General features: G+C 45.8%; 1 protein-coding gene, 1 long non-coding RNA gene and 1 other non-coding gene across 4 annotated transcripts; 2 read left to right on the top strand and 1 right to left on the bottom strand.

Annotated features, from left to right (window-relative positions):
- Nucleotides 1-19: 19 nt before the first annotated feature.
- LOC139702866 (uncharacterized) lies at nt 20-8833 on the top strand. 2 transcript variants are annotated; one of them, XR_011705438.1, is made up of 3 exons: nt 20-475; nt 5450-5612; nt 6406-8833. It is a non-coding gene; the product is annotated as an uncharacterized lncRNA (long non-coding RNA). The 2 variants fall into 2 exon arrangements; XR_011705437.1 differs by lacking the exon at nt 5450-5612.
- Trnaa-cgc (transfer RNA alanine (anticodon CGC)) lies at nt 8625-8697 on the bottom strand. Its single transcript has one exon. It is a non-coding gene; the product is annotated as a tRNA-Ala (tRNA).
- Nucleotides 8834-10843: 2010 nt separating the features above from the next.
- Tufm (Tu translation elongation factor, mitochondrial) lies at nt 10844-14551 on the top strand. Its single transcript, XM_027948468.3, has 10 exons — nt 10844-10989; nt 11091-11285; nt 11882-12048; nt 12224-12328; nt 12416-12580; nt 12714-12846; nt 12926-13030; nt 13164-13315; nt 13421-13540; nt 14246-14551. Exons 1-10 carry the CDS (start codon nt 10947-10949, stop codon nt 14417-14419), a joined length of 1359 nt encoding a protein of 452 aa, XP_027804269.2. The 5' UTR covers nt 10844-10946; the 3' UTR covers nt 14420-14551.
- Nucleotides 14552-16107: the final 1556 nt, after the last annotated feature.

The raw sequence follows: 16107 nt of genomic DNA on the forward strand, positions 1-16107 counted from the left end.
AAGAAGCAGGTGACCTTGGGGAGGCCCCGCGAGGAGGCGGATCCCTAACTTAATTTGGCTGCTTCTGTGAGGAAAGGGGCAGGTGGTCCAGGAGATTACGTCCCAGACGGAAAAAAAAAAAAAAACGGGGCCCAGAAATAAAGAGGTGTGTTTGAGGACATCAGGAGGTATAAAATCTATGGCTCAAATAATTGAAAAGTCCAGAGTGGGCCAGGATCGGCTGAATGCAGGGGCCAAAATATATGAGGAACCTGTGGCTCACCATCCCTAGTTCAGTTTTCCCATGCATTTAGATTCACCCTCAGGCAGAGTATCCTCTCTTGGTGGCAAGATGGCTTTCCCTATCTCCAGACGTAATTCCCAACAGCTTAGCAACTTGGTAGAAGGAGCACACTTTTTTTTTTCCCCCCTGAGATTTCCGATAAAATTTCCAGAACTAACTGATTGGATCAAGTGCCCATCCTGGAACACAGAGGTAAGTAACCCAAGAGATGGAGATAAATGCTCTGACTCGCATAAGACTGAGGGCAGCCAGATGGGGCTGGAAGAACTTACTGTGAAAAAGTAATTTCTGACCTAGCCAATATGCTGGCTCTAACCAAGCTATCATCATGTCAGAGACGGCCTTTGTTAGGTTCTTCATCATCATCTTTGTCTACCCTGCTTCAGAGAGAGATGCCAATGGGAGGGAATCTCTATCTGTGATCTACCCCTGCATATCTTTATACACCTTCTGTAGTTGGGCCATCCACCTGGGGAAGAGACAGCTGAGGAATACAGAAGGGCAAAGGGCTGTTGATGAGTTAGGTTTGGAAGTGTTGTGTCTAAACTGCCCAGGAAAGTGTGTGTGTGTGTATGCTGGGAATTGAACCCAGGGCCTCACACATGTGAGGCAAGCACTCTACTGCTGACCTACATTCCCAGCCCCCAATAAAACCTTGAGATTACTGAAATATTCTACATTAACATTTTGTATTGCAGCCATGACCACATATGGCTATTAAGCACTTGAAATGTGGCAAGGATGACTAAGGAACTTAAGTTTTAATTTTTTAAAATAGTCACATGTAATGAGTGTCTACTGTATTAGATGCATCAGGAGGTGTTCTTGAAGAGCTAGGTGGAGCTGTCCAGCAGAGATGAATTTACAGTCTGAACTGTACAAAGCAGTTTGGTGATCAGACATGAGGAACAATGGTTGAAGCCATGGACATGAATGAGACAGTCCAGGTAATATATGTAGAGAAGAGACCTCGTTCTGGGAAACAACCCTAAACAGGCAGAGAAATAGAAAGTGTTGAGATGATGTTTTGAATCATATTTCCCAGAAGTGTTCTGAGATGAGGGTTTGTGTTCAAATGTATTCAAATTATTTATTAAGAAAGTGCTACCTGGAGCTGGGCATGGTGGCACATCCCTGTAATCCCAGAGATTCTGGAGGCTCAGGTGGCCTCTACATTTTAACAAAACCCTATCTCAAAATAAAAAATAGAAAGGACTGGGGATGTGGCCCAGGGGTAAAGTACCCTTGGATTCAATCCCCAATATCAAAATGCAACAAAGCTACCTCAACTTGGGGTGTAGCCCACTAATAGAGCATGTGCATAGCATACTTGAGGCCCAGTGTTCAATCTGATTGCCATCCCACCAAAAAAAAAAAAAAAAAAAAGAAATGCTACCAAGAGAAACCAGTAAGGGAGCAGGAGGAGAAAAAGGAAGCCAAGCAAGCACATGATTATTGGGCAGAGAGTACTTCAGTTAGAGCCACAAGGGAGCCCTGGAAGTAAGTTATGCCTCTGATTTGTCCAGAAACAAGGGATTTGGCCCTTTTGTACTTTCACATCCCTCAGAAGTCGAGTCCCAGGCACTTCTGTCAAGGCAAAGCCCTCCAGCAGCATGAGGATTAATGAATTAATAAATTATAAAAAGGCGGGAGTTCTAACTGTTGGAAGAGAAGCCATATGCCAAAGGTGGGCACTGTGGTAATACAAGACGTGTGAGAGGGAAATGGGCAAATGCACAAGTGCATACAGGACATGAAAGGATCCATGGGAGTGGTGCTACGTACTGCCACTGTCTCTTACAGAAGATGTTGATAAGGAGAGATTGTTAAGTGACCTTGGGGAAAGTAATTTTAGGGAGGTGGTGGTAGCAGATGCCAAGTGTTAGTGCTTTAAGGAGTGAATGAAGTGGAAGGAGGAATGGGGAGAGCTGTTTTACAGGTTTGCTGAAAAGGGAAGGTCAGAAATGGAAGGCTGGAGTTTCAGAAGGTAGGAAGGGGCTGGCGGGTAACTCAGTGGTAGAGTGCTTGTCTGGCATGCACTGGGTTCAACCCCCAGCACCACTACTACCACCCCCAAAGGTGGGAAGGTTTGCTGAGGGAGTCTTGGAAGTCTAAGGGGAAGGAAGCTAGTAGACAGAATGGCCATTGAAGGAAGGAGTTTTGGGGAAGATGGGACAGGATGGCATCTTGGGCCAAGTTAAACCAAGGTATTAATATGAAGGGGAGAAACACTTCTTCCTCAGGAATAGGTTAATACTCAGGGTACCACAAATGATATAAATCCCAATTCAAGCTAGTTTAAACATGAAGAGGGGGTAGTTTGTCAGTTAAAAGAATTAAATAAGAAGTAATGACTTCAGGCATGGCTGGATCCAGGGGTTCTAACAATGTCATTTTGAACTTGGCCTCTGGCTCTTTTAGCTCTGCTTTCCTCTGGGCTGCCTTTATTCTCAGACAGGTATTCTCCTTGATAGCAAGATGGCCCACAGCAGCTCTAAGCTTTGTTCTACAAGCTCAAGGGAAAAGATCATAGCTTTCCTGATGGCTTCACCAAAAGAAATAGGGCAATCATCAGCTCAGCTTTTAGTCACCTTAAGACCATCTCTTGGATAATAATTTGTCACTGGGTATGGTGGGACACACCTGTAATCCCAGAAACTTGGGTGGCTGAGGCAGGATGATCACAAGTTCAAGACCGGCCTGGGCAACTTAGTAAGGACCTATCTCAAAATAAAAAATAGTGCTGGGGATATAGCTGAGTTGGTAGAGTGCCTGCCTCACATGCACAAGGCCCTGGATTCAATCCCCAGCACCACACACACACACACACACACACACAAAATAAGAAAAAAAAAAGGGGGGGGGGAAAGGTGGGGGCTAGGGATGTAGTTCAATAGTAAAGTGCCCCTCGGTTCAATCCCCAGTACTGAAAAAATAAGAATTTGTTTATTCTTTGTCCCAGGTTCCTAGCAGAGCTGCTAAAACATGCACAATTTCCTAAGTGATAGAAACAATTTATGAAGAATCCCTTTGGTTATACTGAAGTTTTTGCTAATGAGTATTCATGGCAGCCCGTATGTAGCTTCAGTATGGGGCGAGCACCAGAAAGAACCTGGTGATTTGTGGATTGGAATTTGGAGCCTGTGGACCTGGAGATTGAAATGATTCACATGACCAGTGATTAATCAATCACCCATGCCTAAATCATGAAACCCCAATAAAAATTCAGGATGCTGGAGACCAACAGGTGTGAATGCACCAATGTACCAGGAGGGTGAAGTACCTAGAGTTCACAGGGACAGTGTCCTGGAACTCTGCCTTTGACTCTCCCAGAATTTGCCCTGTGCCTTTGCCTGTTATTACTTGGCAGGTCTTAATTTGTATCCAATGAAACGAATCCCAAGTGTAGCACTACCTGCATTCTGAGTCATTCTTGTGACTTACTGAACCTGAGAGTGTGGCCACCTCTAAGGCAGCCATGCATGGCTAAGCCACCTAGGCCACCTCTCAAATGCCTTTGATTGAGCAGCTTTTGTGATGTTCACAGTATTTCCAATTTGGATACCTTCTTTCACAGCTGAATGACATGGGTGTGGTCAGCACTATTTGAAGGGCACCCAGGGTTGGTGTGCAGGGGTGGAGGGCAGATGGGTAGGCCTGGGGACAGACAGGAAGTTGGTGCAGTGGTCCAGGAAAGGCTGATGCTAACCTGACAAAGGCAGTACAGTGGGGCCTGTACCCAGGGGAATATCCAGAGATTTTTGAGGACATAGTGCCAGGCTGGCTGGTGGGAAAAAGAGTGCAGGATGCCATTGAACTTCTGTAAGGGCCTGATGAGTGGCACTGAGGACAAAGTTTTGGGATCTCTTCCTCAGTTAGCTACTATGCACTCATTCAAATGACAATAACAAGGCAGGAGAATCACAAATTTGAGGCCAGCCTGGGCAACTTGATGAGACCCTATCTTAAAAAAGGGGGTGGGGGCTGGGGCTTAGCATGTAGTGGAGGCACTGGGTTCGTGCCTCAGCGCCACATAAAAAAGATAAATAAATAAAGGTGTCCATCTACAACTAAAAATATATTTTAAAAATATTTTTAGTTGTTGATGGACCTTTTATTTTATTTATTTGTATGTGATGCTGAGAATCAAACCCAGTGCCTCACGCAAGCCGGGCAAGCACACTAACACTGAGCCCCAGCCCCAGCCCACAACTAAAAATATTTAAAACAACAACAACAACAAACTTGAGAGGGTCTCTAAAAACTTTAGAAATAAAAAAAATCTTAGAGATCATAGTTAACTTCCATCCCCAATTTATAGACAATAAAGCCAAGGCCCATATAGATGCAGCAAATCATTTTTATTTACAAAGTGGATATGAATACAAATTTTGTTTTCCATTAAAAACATCAAGAAACTTAAAAGCCCAACAGAAAGGCTCAACTGATTGATACAAGTCATTTCTTCATTGAATGATTTGTTCATCTAAACGTCACTATTGTTAAACAATAAATTCTTGTTGTCATAAGCTGGTGAGACAGGATAGCAGAAACAGAACCAAGCAAGCTAGTAATTTGGGATATCTAGGTGCTATGAAAAAAATCAAAGGACAACTGACAAGAGGGCTACTTGAGGTAAGAAGTGATGTCGTCCCAGGTAGACTGTTGAATGAGGACAAGCCATGGGGAAAGCTGGGGGCAGCATTCCAGGAAAGGGAAGAACATTTGCAAAGATCCTGGGGGAATGGGCTGGGGCTGGGGCTCAGCGAGCACTCATCTCGCACGTGTGAGACCCTGGGCTCGATCCAAGTGAAATAAAGGTGTTGTGTCCAACTACAACTAAAAAATATTAAAAAAAAAAAAAAAAAAAGATCCTGGGGGGAGACAATCTTAGGATGTTTGTAAAACAGATGACCTGTCTGGCTGCGGGGAGAGTGAGTGAAATGAGTGATATTAGATAGATTCAAAGGTAGGCAGGGGCCAGATATGCAGCCACAGGGAAGAGTCTTGATTGTGTGTTGACACCAGCCATATTAAGATATAATTCATCTATCACCTGCCCCCACTGAGATGCAACTCACACATTTAAAGTAGAAATTTAGATTTCATTCTAAGTGCAATGAAAAATTACTCAGGTAAGATGGATGTTTGTTTATTTACTTACAGTGCTGGGGATTGAACCTAGGGCTTTGCACATGATAAGCATGTGTTCTACCACTGAGCTACACTCCAACCCCCTGACCACATTTTAAAGACTGTGTGGAGAATGGACTTGACAGATATTAAGAATAAGAACAGAGCCTACAGGACCTACTGGAGAGCTCTTGAGGTAACCTAGATGATGGACGATCCCAAAATGAACCACAGTGTTAATAGTGGTAAGGGTGACAAATGGTCACATTTGAGATCTAGTGTAGGGAGGAAACCTACAGGTCTGGGTACTGGGTTAGGTGTGGGAAAAGGGGAAGAGAGTGTGGTATTGCCTTTTATTTAATGTATAAGAGTGTCAGAAGCCAGGTGTGGTGGGCATGTACTTGTAATCCCAACGACTTGTGAGGCTGAGCAGGGGGATCCCAAATCTGAGGCTAGCCTAGGCAACTTAGTGAGACCCTCTCTCAAAAATAAAAATTAAAAGGGCTGGGGGTGGAGCTCAGAGGTAGAGTAGCCCTGGGTTCAATCCTACAATACCCAGTAATAGCAGGGGTAAGGGAGGAGAGTGTGGGAGAAAAATGAGCCCTGTTTTGCATATATTGAGTCTAGTACCATAATACTGGCCCCTTCAGTTGGGAAGACTGATTAGTAGTTCAAGTGCACTGCGTGCATGACCGATGTGATTCTGCAACATGTACAATCAGAAAAATGAGAAATTATATTTCATTTATGTATATCAAAGTACATAAATGATTGTCATGTGTAACTAATTAGGAAAAATTAAACAATTAATTTAAAAAATAGTTTTAAGGGTGGGGTTGTGGCTCAGTGGTAGAGTGCTCGCCTACCATGTGTGAATCACTGGGTTCGATTCTCAGCACCACATATAAACAAATAAAATAAAGGTCTGTCAAAAACTAAAATATATATATATATATATATATATATATTTTTTTTTTTTTTTTTTTCAGAGGCCTACAGATGAAAATGGCCAGGCACAAAGGACAGAGAAACAGATGAAGCCTATCCCCAGCTCTTCTTAAGTCACTGTCTCAGGATCAAAGCCCAAGAAATATATCTTGGTACCACGCCCTGTTGAGAGATGGTAGTTAAGGGGGCTGAGGATGTGGCTCAAGCGGTAGTGCGCTCGCCTGGCATGCGTGTGGCCTGGGTTCGATCCTCAGCACCACATACAAAGAAAGATGTTGTGTCCGCGGAAAACTAAAAAATAAATATTAAAAATTCTAAAAAAAAAAAAAATTCCATTCCAGGGACTGGGTTGTAGCTCAGTGGTAGAGCGCTCGCCTCGCATGTTCGAGACCCTGGGTTCAATCCTCAGCACCACATAAAAATAAATTTAGGATGTATTTGGCTGCAAAAAAACCCCAGATGATCCTGTTTAAACCATAAGGACACTCCTCATTTCACATCAGTAGTCTTCTTGGGCATTCTTTGCTTTGTCCTTCTCTGGGATTTGGCCTTGTCATCAACTGGGAGCAAGATGGGCACAGCAGTTCCAGACCTCACAACATCCAGAGAAGGATGTGCATCTCTTCAATGCCTCCTTAACAATAAGGAATCCTTGCCAAATTATTTTGTTATATTATGTGCATGTATAGATATATAATGAATTTTTTTTTTGTTTTAGATGTTGATGGACCTCTATTTTATTCATTTATTTATATGCAGTGCTGAGAATTGAACCCAGTGCCTCACACATGCTAGGCAAGCGCTCCACCACTGAGCCACAACCCCAGCCTGATATATAATGAATTTCACCATTATAATTGTAATGCTCAAAAAAAAAATATATGGGTCAGGGTGAGGAATTCTTCCCTGACCCGCCCCAAGCAAGCAGATCTCTTACTAATCCTTGGTCCCAAAGAAGTCACACAACCAGCCCTAAACAAAACCCCTGCAAGGAGAACTGGCCCACTAAAATTGGAATAGACCTGTTAGGATTTCTTCCTGGAGCTGGGGAAAAGGCCATCCTGAACTAAATCAGAACACTGCTGGGAGAAAGAAAAATGGCTGTTAAGCAGGAGTTCAAAGTCTGCCACACAGCAGAAAAAACAGATTGCTGGGGTTGGGAGGTGGAAAGCCATTTGATTTTAAGAGCAGCTTTCTAAGGAGTTCAAGATTCTAGGACAAGCAAGGTGGAGCAAACCTGCAATCCCAGTGACTTAGGATTTTGAAACAGGAGGATCACAAGTTCAAGGCCAGCCTCAGCAATTTAGGGAGCCCCTCATCAACTTACATCCTGCCTCAAAATAAAAAGGACTGAGGATGTAGCTTAGAGGTAAAGCTCCCCTGAGTTTGATTCCTAGTACAACAAAAGAAAAGTTCAAGATTCTGCATAAAGAATTTTTCTTCCAACTGTAAACACATAAATGTTTGAGAGAGAAAAATCTCCAAGCAAATTCAGCCTTCTAAAGTTGCAATTATTTCAATTTCCTTTGTCTCCACCCCTTATACACATGCTATTTATGCTATTTTTCTACAGTGGCCAGGAGCTCTTCATTTAATGTTGCTCACAGATGTTTTCACAGGTGTCTGGCTCTCCTGGACTCTACCTCTGAACCTACATTTCACCCCAGTTGCTCAGAAGGCAAATTTGAGGCCAGGTGGTGCAACTTAGTGGCACTCTATGGCAAAATAAAGTGCTAGAGATGTAGAGTTCTTGCCCAGCATGCACAAGGCCCTGGGTTCAAGCCCCAGAACTGGGAGGGTGGGGTGGGGGACCATGTAACCATATCCAGACTAGACTGGACCTTTGTGCTCTTTCCACTCTTTCACAGTAATATGGTCGTAAGTACAGAGGGACATCTTGAAGAGACTGTACATCTGAGGAAATTCTCTGCAGTCAAACCTGTTCCCCAATATCAGTGTCAGTCAACTTCTCAGCCTCCACTGATGTAAGAACACTGACATGTCATTTAAGATCCTTTGATGAGACACATCCATGTGAGGCTTTGGATGTGCTTGGTTTTGGGGTTGGGGAGAGGGAAAGTCACTTTCTTGATGCAGAACAAGCTTTAGTGCCACTAGCAGTAACTGTTAGAGATGAGTCTAAATCCTGGCTTATAGTATTTGTTGGCAATGGCAGCAGTTTTATTTTCAATTTCTTTTTTTTTTTTTTAAATCTTCTTAGTTGTAGATGGACAGAATATCTTTATTTTATTTATTTATTATGTGGTGCTGGGGATCGAACCCAGTGCCTTTCGCATGCGAGGCGAGTGCTCTACCACTGAGCTACAATCCCAGCCCTTCTTCTTTTTTTTTTTTTTTAAGCAGTTACCAGATGAGATCCATTCTATGGCTTGGAACTGTTCCTCAAACCTGTGTCCTAAGTCTGTAAGCTGCCTAATACCCTTAATAAATCCCTCTTTGCTTAAATCAGCCAATGTAAGTCTGTTATCTGTAAATCAAGATTCCTGATGTAGGGGGAAATGCTGGGGAGTGACATTGGTCCAGTTATGTTGTGTGCGTGTATGAATATGAAACAAATCATTACAACAATAAGGCACAAATTTAAAAAAGTGAAAGAAAAATCCGTTTACAGAAGTTGCTATGGGGCTGGGGATGTGGCTCAAGCGGTAGCGCGCTCAGCTGGCATGCGTGCGGCCCAGGTTCGATCCTCAGCACCACATACAAACAAAGATGTTGTGTCTGCCGAAAACTAAAAAATAAATATTAAAATTCTCTCTCTCTCACTCTGTCTTTAAAAAAAAAAAAAAAAGAGTGTGAGATGCTTTATTTAAAAAAAAAAAAAAAGAAGTTGCTATAGTCAGCAGCTGTAGAAAATATTTCCACCATTTTGGACTCTTATCCTGAGCACTGTGTTTCTCAAATTTCAGGCATTCACACTCAGCTTTCCCAAAAATGTGTCATAGGTTCATAACACCCATTATGTTACCTACCAAATAGTGTACTTTAAAAATAAATTGATTTTTTTTTTGAGGGGGTGCTGGGGATTAAAGCTCATACATGCTAAGCAAGTGCTCTAATTTTTTTTTTAATTTGGAGACAAGGTCTAACTAAGTTGCTTAGACTGGTTTCAAACTTGGCGATCCTCCTGTCTCAGCCTCCTGAGTCGCTGGGATTACAGGAATGCAATACTGCACCAGGCTTCCCTCCTCCTTTCTTTCCTGTGGTGTTAATGTCAAAATCAGGACTTTGCACATACTAGGATAGTACTTTACCACTGGGTTACATTCCCATGGGTATATAATGAGTTTCAGAAACATAACTTAGAGTTAGGCAGCCACTGTCACCACCTCAGGGTGAGGTCACAGAAAGCTGCCATGAGATGATGGATGTGAAAGGTCATTTACTACCTTGCACTCATTCATTCAATCAAAATTTACTGGGCACTCACTCACTGCGAGCCCCATCCTGTGTTAAGCACTGGGGCCAGGGCGGGACCAAGACTCAGGGCTGTCCTTAAAAGGCTCCCCAAGCCCGGCGCGGTGGCGTATGCCTGTCATCCCAGCAGCTCAGGAGGCTGAGGCAGAAGGATGGTGAGTTCAAAGCCAGCCTCAGCAACAGCAAGGCACTAAGCAACTCAGTGATACCCTGTCTCTAAATAAAATACAAAATAGGGCTGGGGATGGGGCTCAGCGGTCATGAGCTCGAGATCAATCCCCCCTAACAACAACAAAAGGCTCCCTAAGGTGGTCCTTCACCCTCGGTGTCATCTGTAAAAAATTCTGTGGGTGGGAGACGACCAAGGGAATTGCTTCTTAGGCTGCAGAAGGGTCCTAGGGGCGTCCGGCAAAGTTGTCCTGGTGGCTCTGACTATGTGAGGTCAGCGTCCCCGCAGGTTGTGAGACAGGAGCGCTGGTATCTGAGGTCGGGACTGGACGCCCCGGGATCCCTTCCCAACTCCTCCCAGTTGATTCCTTCTCAGATCTCCTTCTGAAGTGGAAGCCACTATTCCCATTTTGCAGCTAACAGTTTAAAGAAGAGAGACGAGTCACACCTGAGCCCCCGTCCAGGCACTGGTCCTACCTCCAGCTATGGCAGAGGCCGCCAGATCGCTCAGGGAATTCGGTGCGGCTCTGCGCCGGGCCCAGGATGTTCCCGAGCAGTCCTTGCGGTGGCCGCCCGCAGGCCGGGGCCTTCTTCCCTTTGAACCCAGCCTAGCCCTACCTAACCCCCGAAGTCCGCTGCCCTGGGAACTACAAGCTCATGAGCGGTCGGGCCCCTGGTACATTACCGGGCGCTCTTCAATGCTCCGCCATCCCGGGGGACCTTCGTCGCCCCTCAGCTTGCCAGGCCTGAGGGAGCTGTGGAAACTTTAATCCTTCCCCGCCTCTCTGACACAAACACCCTCCTCTTCCGCCCCACGCCCGGAAGTCGGCTATACGCCCATAGAAACTGGAGGCTAGAGGAACCCAGACCTGCCCTCACTTCCGCCGGATGTGACCTGTAGCCGCAAGTGCCCTTCCTCGGTTGCACGCGCGGGTTCCCGGGACTCACTACTGGCTCTCGGGGGCAGAATACGACCACAATGGCGTCCGCCACCCTGCTGCGCGCGACGCCCCGCTTTAGTGGTGAGGAGGCAGGGAGGGCGATGGTGGCCTGGAGGCACGTGCGGGCTTTGCGGTAGCTGGGCTCGGATTCACGCCCTGACTCCGCGCCCCTGTCTTGGCAGGTTTCTGCGCCAGCCCGACCCCATTACTGCAGGGTGTGTTGCGACCGCTGAAAGCCCGGACATTTCCCCTCTTGTACCGCAGTCTGGCTGTGGAAGCCAAGAAGACCTACGTGCGCGACAAGCCCCATGTGAATGTGGGTACCATTGGCCATGTGGACCACGGCAAGACCACACTGACTGCAGCCATCACGAAAAGTGAGCAGGCTTGGGGTGGGGGCGTCCGCCAGAGCCCTATCTACTTGAGGGACTGGGAACCAGGGAGGTGGGGCCACCACGGTGTCAGTTGGTAGAGTTTACTGTCGCCCCAAGAGAACTCGAACGTGGGGGAGGTGATTTGGAAAACGTAGGAGCCAGATTTCCCTGAACTTTATACATTAATTATGTAAAAATCCTAAGGATGTACATTTAACTATGTATATCTTTCCTTTGGCCTTGGGAAATGCTGATAAGAGGCTTCCCCATAAGTCACTGGGTAGGCCCTTGAGGTCTTTTAATTTTTTTTCTGGCCCAAAGTGGTCTCCGCTGGAAGAGACTTTTTAATTGGTGCATTATAGTTGTATATAATGGTGGGATTTGTTGTTACATATTGTATATACACACAAAATAACTATAATTTGCCCAATATCATTTCCCAGGATTAACTCTTGCCCCGCCTCTCCCCCACCCCGCCCCTTTTCATCTACTGATCTCCCTTAGGTTTACTTAGATGGGAGGGACCCAGGGGTGTGGCCTGAGTTCTCCCTCTAGCTTTGAACTTGGGCTGAGAGGTGTGTTCTCTTCCCTCCAATTAGTTCTAGCCGAGGGAGGTGGGGCTAAATTCAAGAAGTATGAAGAGATTGACAATGCCCCGGAAGAGCGAGCTCGGGGTATCACCATCAATGCGGCCCATGTGGAATATAGCACTGCTGCCCGCCACTATGCCCACACAGACTGCCCGGGTCATGCAGATTACGTTAAGGTGAGGGTTGCTAAGAACAGGTCCAGAACCTGCCTCCTCTCAAGATAATGATAGGCTTTGTGGGGAGGGGGTGCTTTAGGAGAGATTCAGATGTTTGGATGTGAGATCAAGGGTTTGCCATGGCCACAAGTGGTGGTAAAGAGCTGAGGAGGTTGTTTTCTGTCCTTCTACCCAGAATATGATCACAGGCACTGCTCCTCTTGATGGCTGTATCCTTGTGGTGGCAGCCAATGATGGTCCCATGCCCCAGACCCGAGAGCACTTATTACTGGCTAAGCAGGTACTCAAGAGCCTGGATGGGGATGGAAAGAGGAAGAGTGGGAACTTGAGTGACTCTGAACATTGACTATTCCTTTCCCATTTACAGATTGGGGTGGAGCACATTGTGGTGTATGTGAATAAGGCAGATGCTGTCCAGGACTCTGAAATGGTGGAGCTAGTGGAGCTGGAGATCCGGGAACTGCTCACAGAATTTGGCTACAAGGGGGAGGAGACACCAGTCATTATAGGCTCTGCTCTTTGTGCCCTTGAGGTAAAGGCAGGGGTTAGTGCTGATGGATGATGGGGCTAGGAGGGTATTCAAGGGCTTTGCTATCTATCTGGGGGAGTGGCTCTTGGTGAGAGAAATAAAGGAAATTTCAGAATCCTACCCCATCCCCCAACAGCAACGTGACCCTGAGCTAGGTGTGAAGTCGGTGCAGAAGCTGCTGGACGCTGTGGACACTTACATCCCAGTGCCCACACGGGATCTGGAGAAGCCTTTCCTGCTGCCTGTAGAGTCAGTTTATTCTATTCCTGGTGAGGACTCTGCCTGTTCATCACCTCCCACAGCAACAGCCTGACCCAGGGTCTGACATCCTGTCCTCCTTTCTCCTAGGCCGAGGCACAGTGGTGACAGGTACATTGGAACGTGGTGTTTTGAAGAAAGGAGATGAGTGTGAATTTCTGGGACATAGCAAGAACATTCGCACTGTTGTGACAGGTATAAGAAGCAAACCCTGGCATCCAGGGACTGGTTCCAAGATGACTTTCTCTTGTGTCTTCTGCCTGCCTGACACCTCTCCCCATTTTCTCTTGTGTCTTGTCTACCCCCTCCCTTTTCTCTTCCCCATTAGGCATTGAGATGTTTCACAAGAGCCTGGAGAGGGCAGAGGCAGGGGATAACCTTGGAGCCCTGGTCCGAGGCTTGAAGCGGGAAGATCTGAGGCGTGGCTTGGTCATGGCCAAGCCAGGTTCCATCCAGCCCCACCAGAAGGTGGAGGCTCAGGTGAGGGCACTAAGTAATGGTGGCAGGGCTGAGCTAACCTGTCCCCTGCAGAGCAGCAGGGCTTCTAGCCAAGCCCAGCTCCATCCTCATTGCTCTTTCCTCCAGGTTTACATCCTCAGCAAGGAGGAGGGTGGCCGCCACAAGCCCTTTGTATCCCACTTCATGCCTGTCATGTTCTCCCTGACTTGGGACATGGCCTGTCGTGTTGTCTTGCCTCCAGGGAAGGTATGGTGGGTATAGGGAATGTGAAGGCGCGAAGGGAGTATTATTCCTACCAGCTCTCATATTTCAAAGATGTCATAGAAAGCTCGGGTGGGTCTGTTTCCTTGGGTTGAGAGAGGCTGGTGGCTGCTGCTGAGAGCACTGGAGTTGGGAGTCCTCATCCAGCATGCCCTAGGCTGAACTAGGTCAAAAGCCCAGCTACACCACCATTTACCCACAAAATTTCCCTGGAAAGGATGCCTCTTGATGAGTGTTGTTAAATACAAAGTCTTCTGACAAAGAAACCTGTTAAAAGCAAAGTTTCTAAATATTTTTCTTAAGAATGTACCTCAAGCTGGGTATGGTGGTGCATACTTGTAATCCCAGCAACTTGGGAAGCTGAGGCTGGAAGATTGCAAGTTCAAGGTCAACCTCAGCAATTTAGCAAGACTGCCATCTCAAAATTAAATAAATAGGCTGGGCATGTGGCTCAGTGATTAAGCACCTCTGTTCAATATCCAGTACCAAAATGTGGTGGTGGGGGGAGTACCCTACTCTAGAAGCACAGGGTTTCTTGAATAACATGTCTGTGGTCTGATGGTCAGAATACATGAAGCTGTGCCCAGACAGATTCATCACCCTGCTGCATTTTCCCGTGACTTAACCTCCACAGCAGCCAGCAGTTAGACTGCTAAGTCTGTGTCTGGTCCATCTCTCCACCTCTTCTAGGAGCTTGCCATGCCTGGGGAGGACTTGAAGCTCAGCCTAATCTTGCGGCAGCCAATGATCTTAGAGAAAGGCCAGCGTTTCACCCTGAGAGATGGCAATCGGACCATTGGCACAGGCCTCGTCACAGACATACCAGCAATGACTGAAGAGGATAAGAACATCAAATGGAGTTGAGTGTGGACTTCTGCTCAGGTTCTCTTAATTTTAGAGCTGCAATCTCGCCCAGTGCAGCTAGATGGACACTTCCCCTGGTTACATGGGGTGGCCTGCCAGGCAAGGTAGGGCAATAAAATTTGTGAATAATAAGCTAGCCTTTGTGTCTTATGTCCTTCGCATAAATTGAAGCGACAGGAGATTACATAAAGGAAATGAAGCCCAAGATGGATGAAGAGCTTAGTTCAGTGCATCTCAATGGGGGTTATATAAACTAAAAGCTCTTCAAAGCCATCTTAACTGCTATTGAGTTTGAGAAGTAGAATCTACTATTGGTGAGCTTATGATTCCTAAAAGATTTGCCTGTCGCTTGGAGACACCATGGAGTCAGCTGTCACTAAGCACTCATCTTCTTTCTTGACCACCCATTTAAGTGCTATGTTAGTGGGGACTATACTTTGTTCATCTCTGGACCTAGCAGCCAGTGTATAAGAAGTACTAAATACATATCTCAGAAAGCCAAGTAATCAAGTACTTGAGTGGTCATTACCGCTCTATGACTGGTTTCAAGTACAGGAATGAGAACATTTAAGAATGCAGTTAGGGCTAGGAGTGTAGCAAGCTCAATAGTAGAGTGCTTGCCTGGCAGCATGCAGCCACATGTTCAGTCTGAGATTTGAAATTAAGGAAAAGGGAATGTATCAAATATATAAGGAATGAAATGCTTAGATCTTTAAAAAAACAAACAACATGGTATGACTGCCACAGAAGCTGATCCCAATTAAAAAAAAGTGGGGATTTTTATAAATGGGCAGGCCTGTCAAGCTTGCATCCTGATGCCTGAACATCTCATGATACCTGCCCATTCAAGGGCAGACTCAAAACCTGATCTATGACTCCAAAGCAGAAGCAAACTAAGAAAAAATGGGAAAGAGGCAAAGAGGATGGATGCAAAAGGAAAATATTTGCAAAAGCAGCATCCTAAGACAAGGCAGGTTTGTTTCAGCACCCTCCTGTTCAAGCAAGGCTGAAAGTTTTCATGGGAACTGCTGACTCCATGAAAGCTAAAGCTCCAACTTGAGATTTCTGCCTAAAGATGATAAATCAATCTACAACCTTCCCACAAAGCATCAAAAAACTACTCCATAATATCCACAAATACCTTCCACAATAACTAGACATACATCCTGAGCCCAAATGCATGCAGGCTTTACAGCTGTTTCTATTGCTGACCCTGCCTTTTATACTTGGGGTTGAACCCTGGCGCACATACTACCACTGAGCTACATTCATAGCCTTGCTAAATTGCCCAGACTGGCCTCAAAACTTGATGCTCCTGCCATAATTTCCCGCATTGCTGAGATTACAGGTGTATACAACCACATGGGTTTATTCCCATCTGGAGGGCTCTTTGCTTAGAATTCCAACCCTGGCCAATGGCTCACATTTTTTTTTTTCCCCACTTAAAATTTTCATTTAAAGCCCCTCCCCTCCTTATACACCCTCAAGTTTTTGTTTCAAGTGGTTAACCCTGCCTGACACTGAGCACTGGTCCCATCTTCAAAATCCTAGAAGGAAGGAATAATCTCATTTTATGTACAAAATCACCGAAGTCAGATCACGAATTCCAAACTGCCACCTTGAAAAAAAACACCTCATCTGAAGCCTATTACCATTTCAACACCCCATGCTTTTTGTCCTAACCCCTA

Source organism: Marmota flaviventris, chromosome 19 (genome assembly GCF_047511675.1).
Source record: "Marmota flaviventris isolate mMarFla1 chromosome 19, mMarFla1.hap1, whole genome shotgun sequence".
Lineage (NCBI taxonomy): Eukaryota > Metazoa > Chordata > Mammalia > Rodentia > Sciuridae > Marmota > Marmota flaviventris.

Bases quoted from the DNA above. Each gene is read 5' to 3' on its own strand.
- Tufm (XM_027948468.3), top strand. From the start codon at position 10,947: ATGGCGTCCGCCACCCTGCTGCGCGCGACGCCCCGCTTTAGTG. The intron at 11,286-11,881 runs GTGAGCAGGCTT...CCCTCCAATTAG, and splicing joins GACTGCAGCCATCACGAAAA to TTCTAGCCGAGGGAGGTGGG. The intron at 12,329-12,415 runs GTACTCAAGAGC...TCCCATTTACAG, and splicing joins ACTTATTACTGGCTAAGCAG to ATTGGGGTGGAGCACATTGT.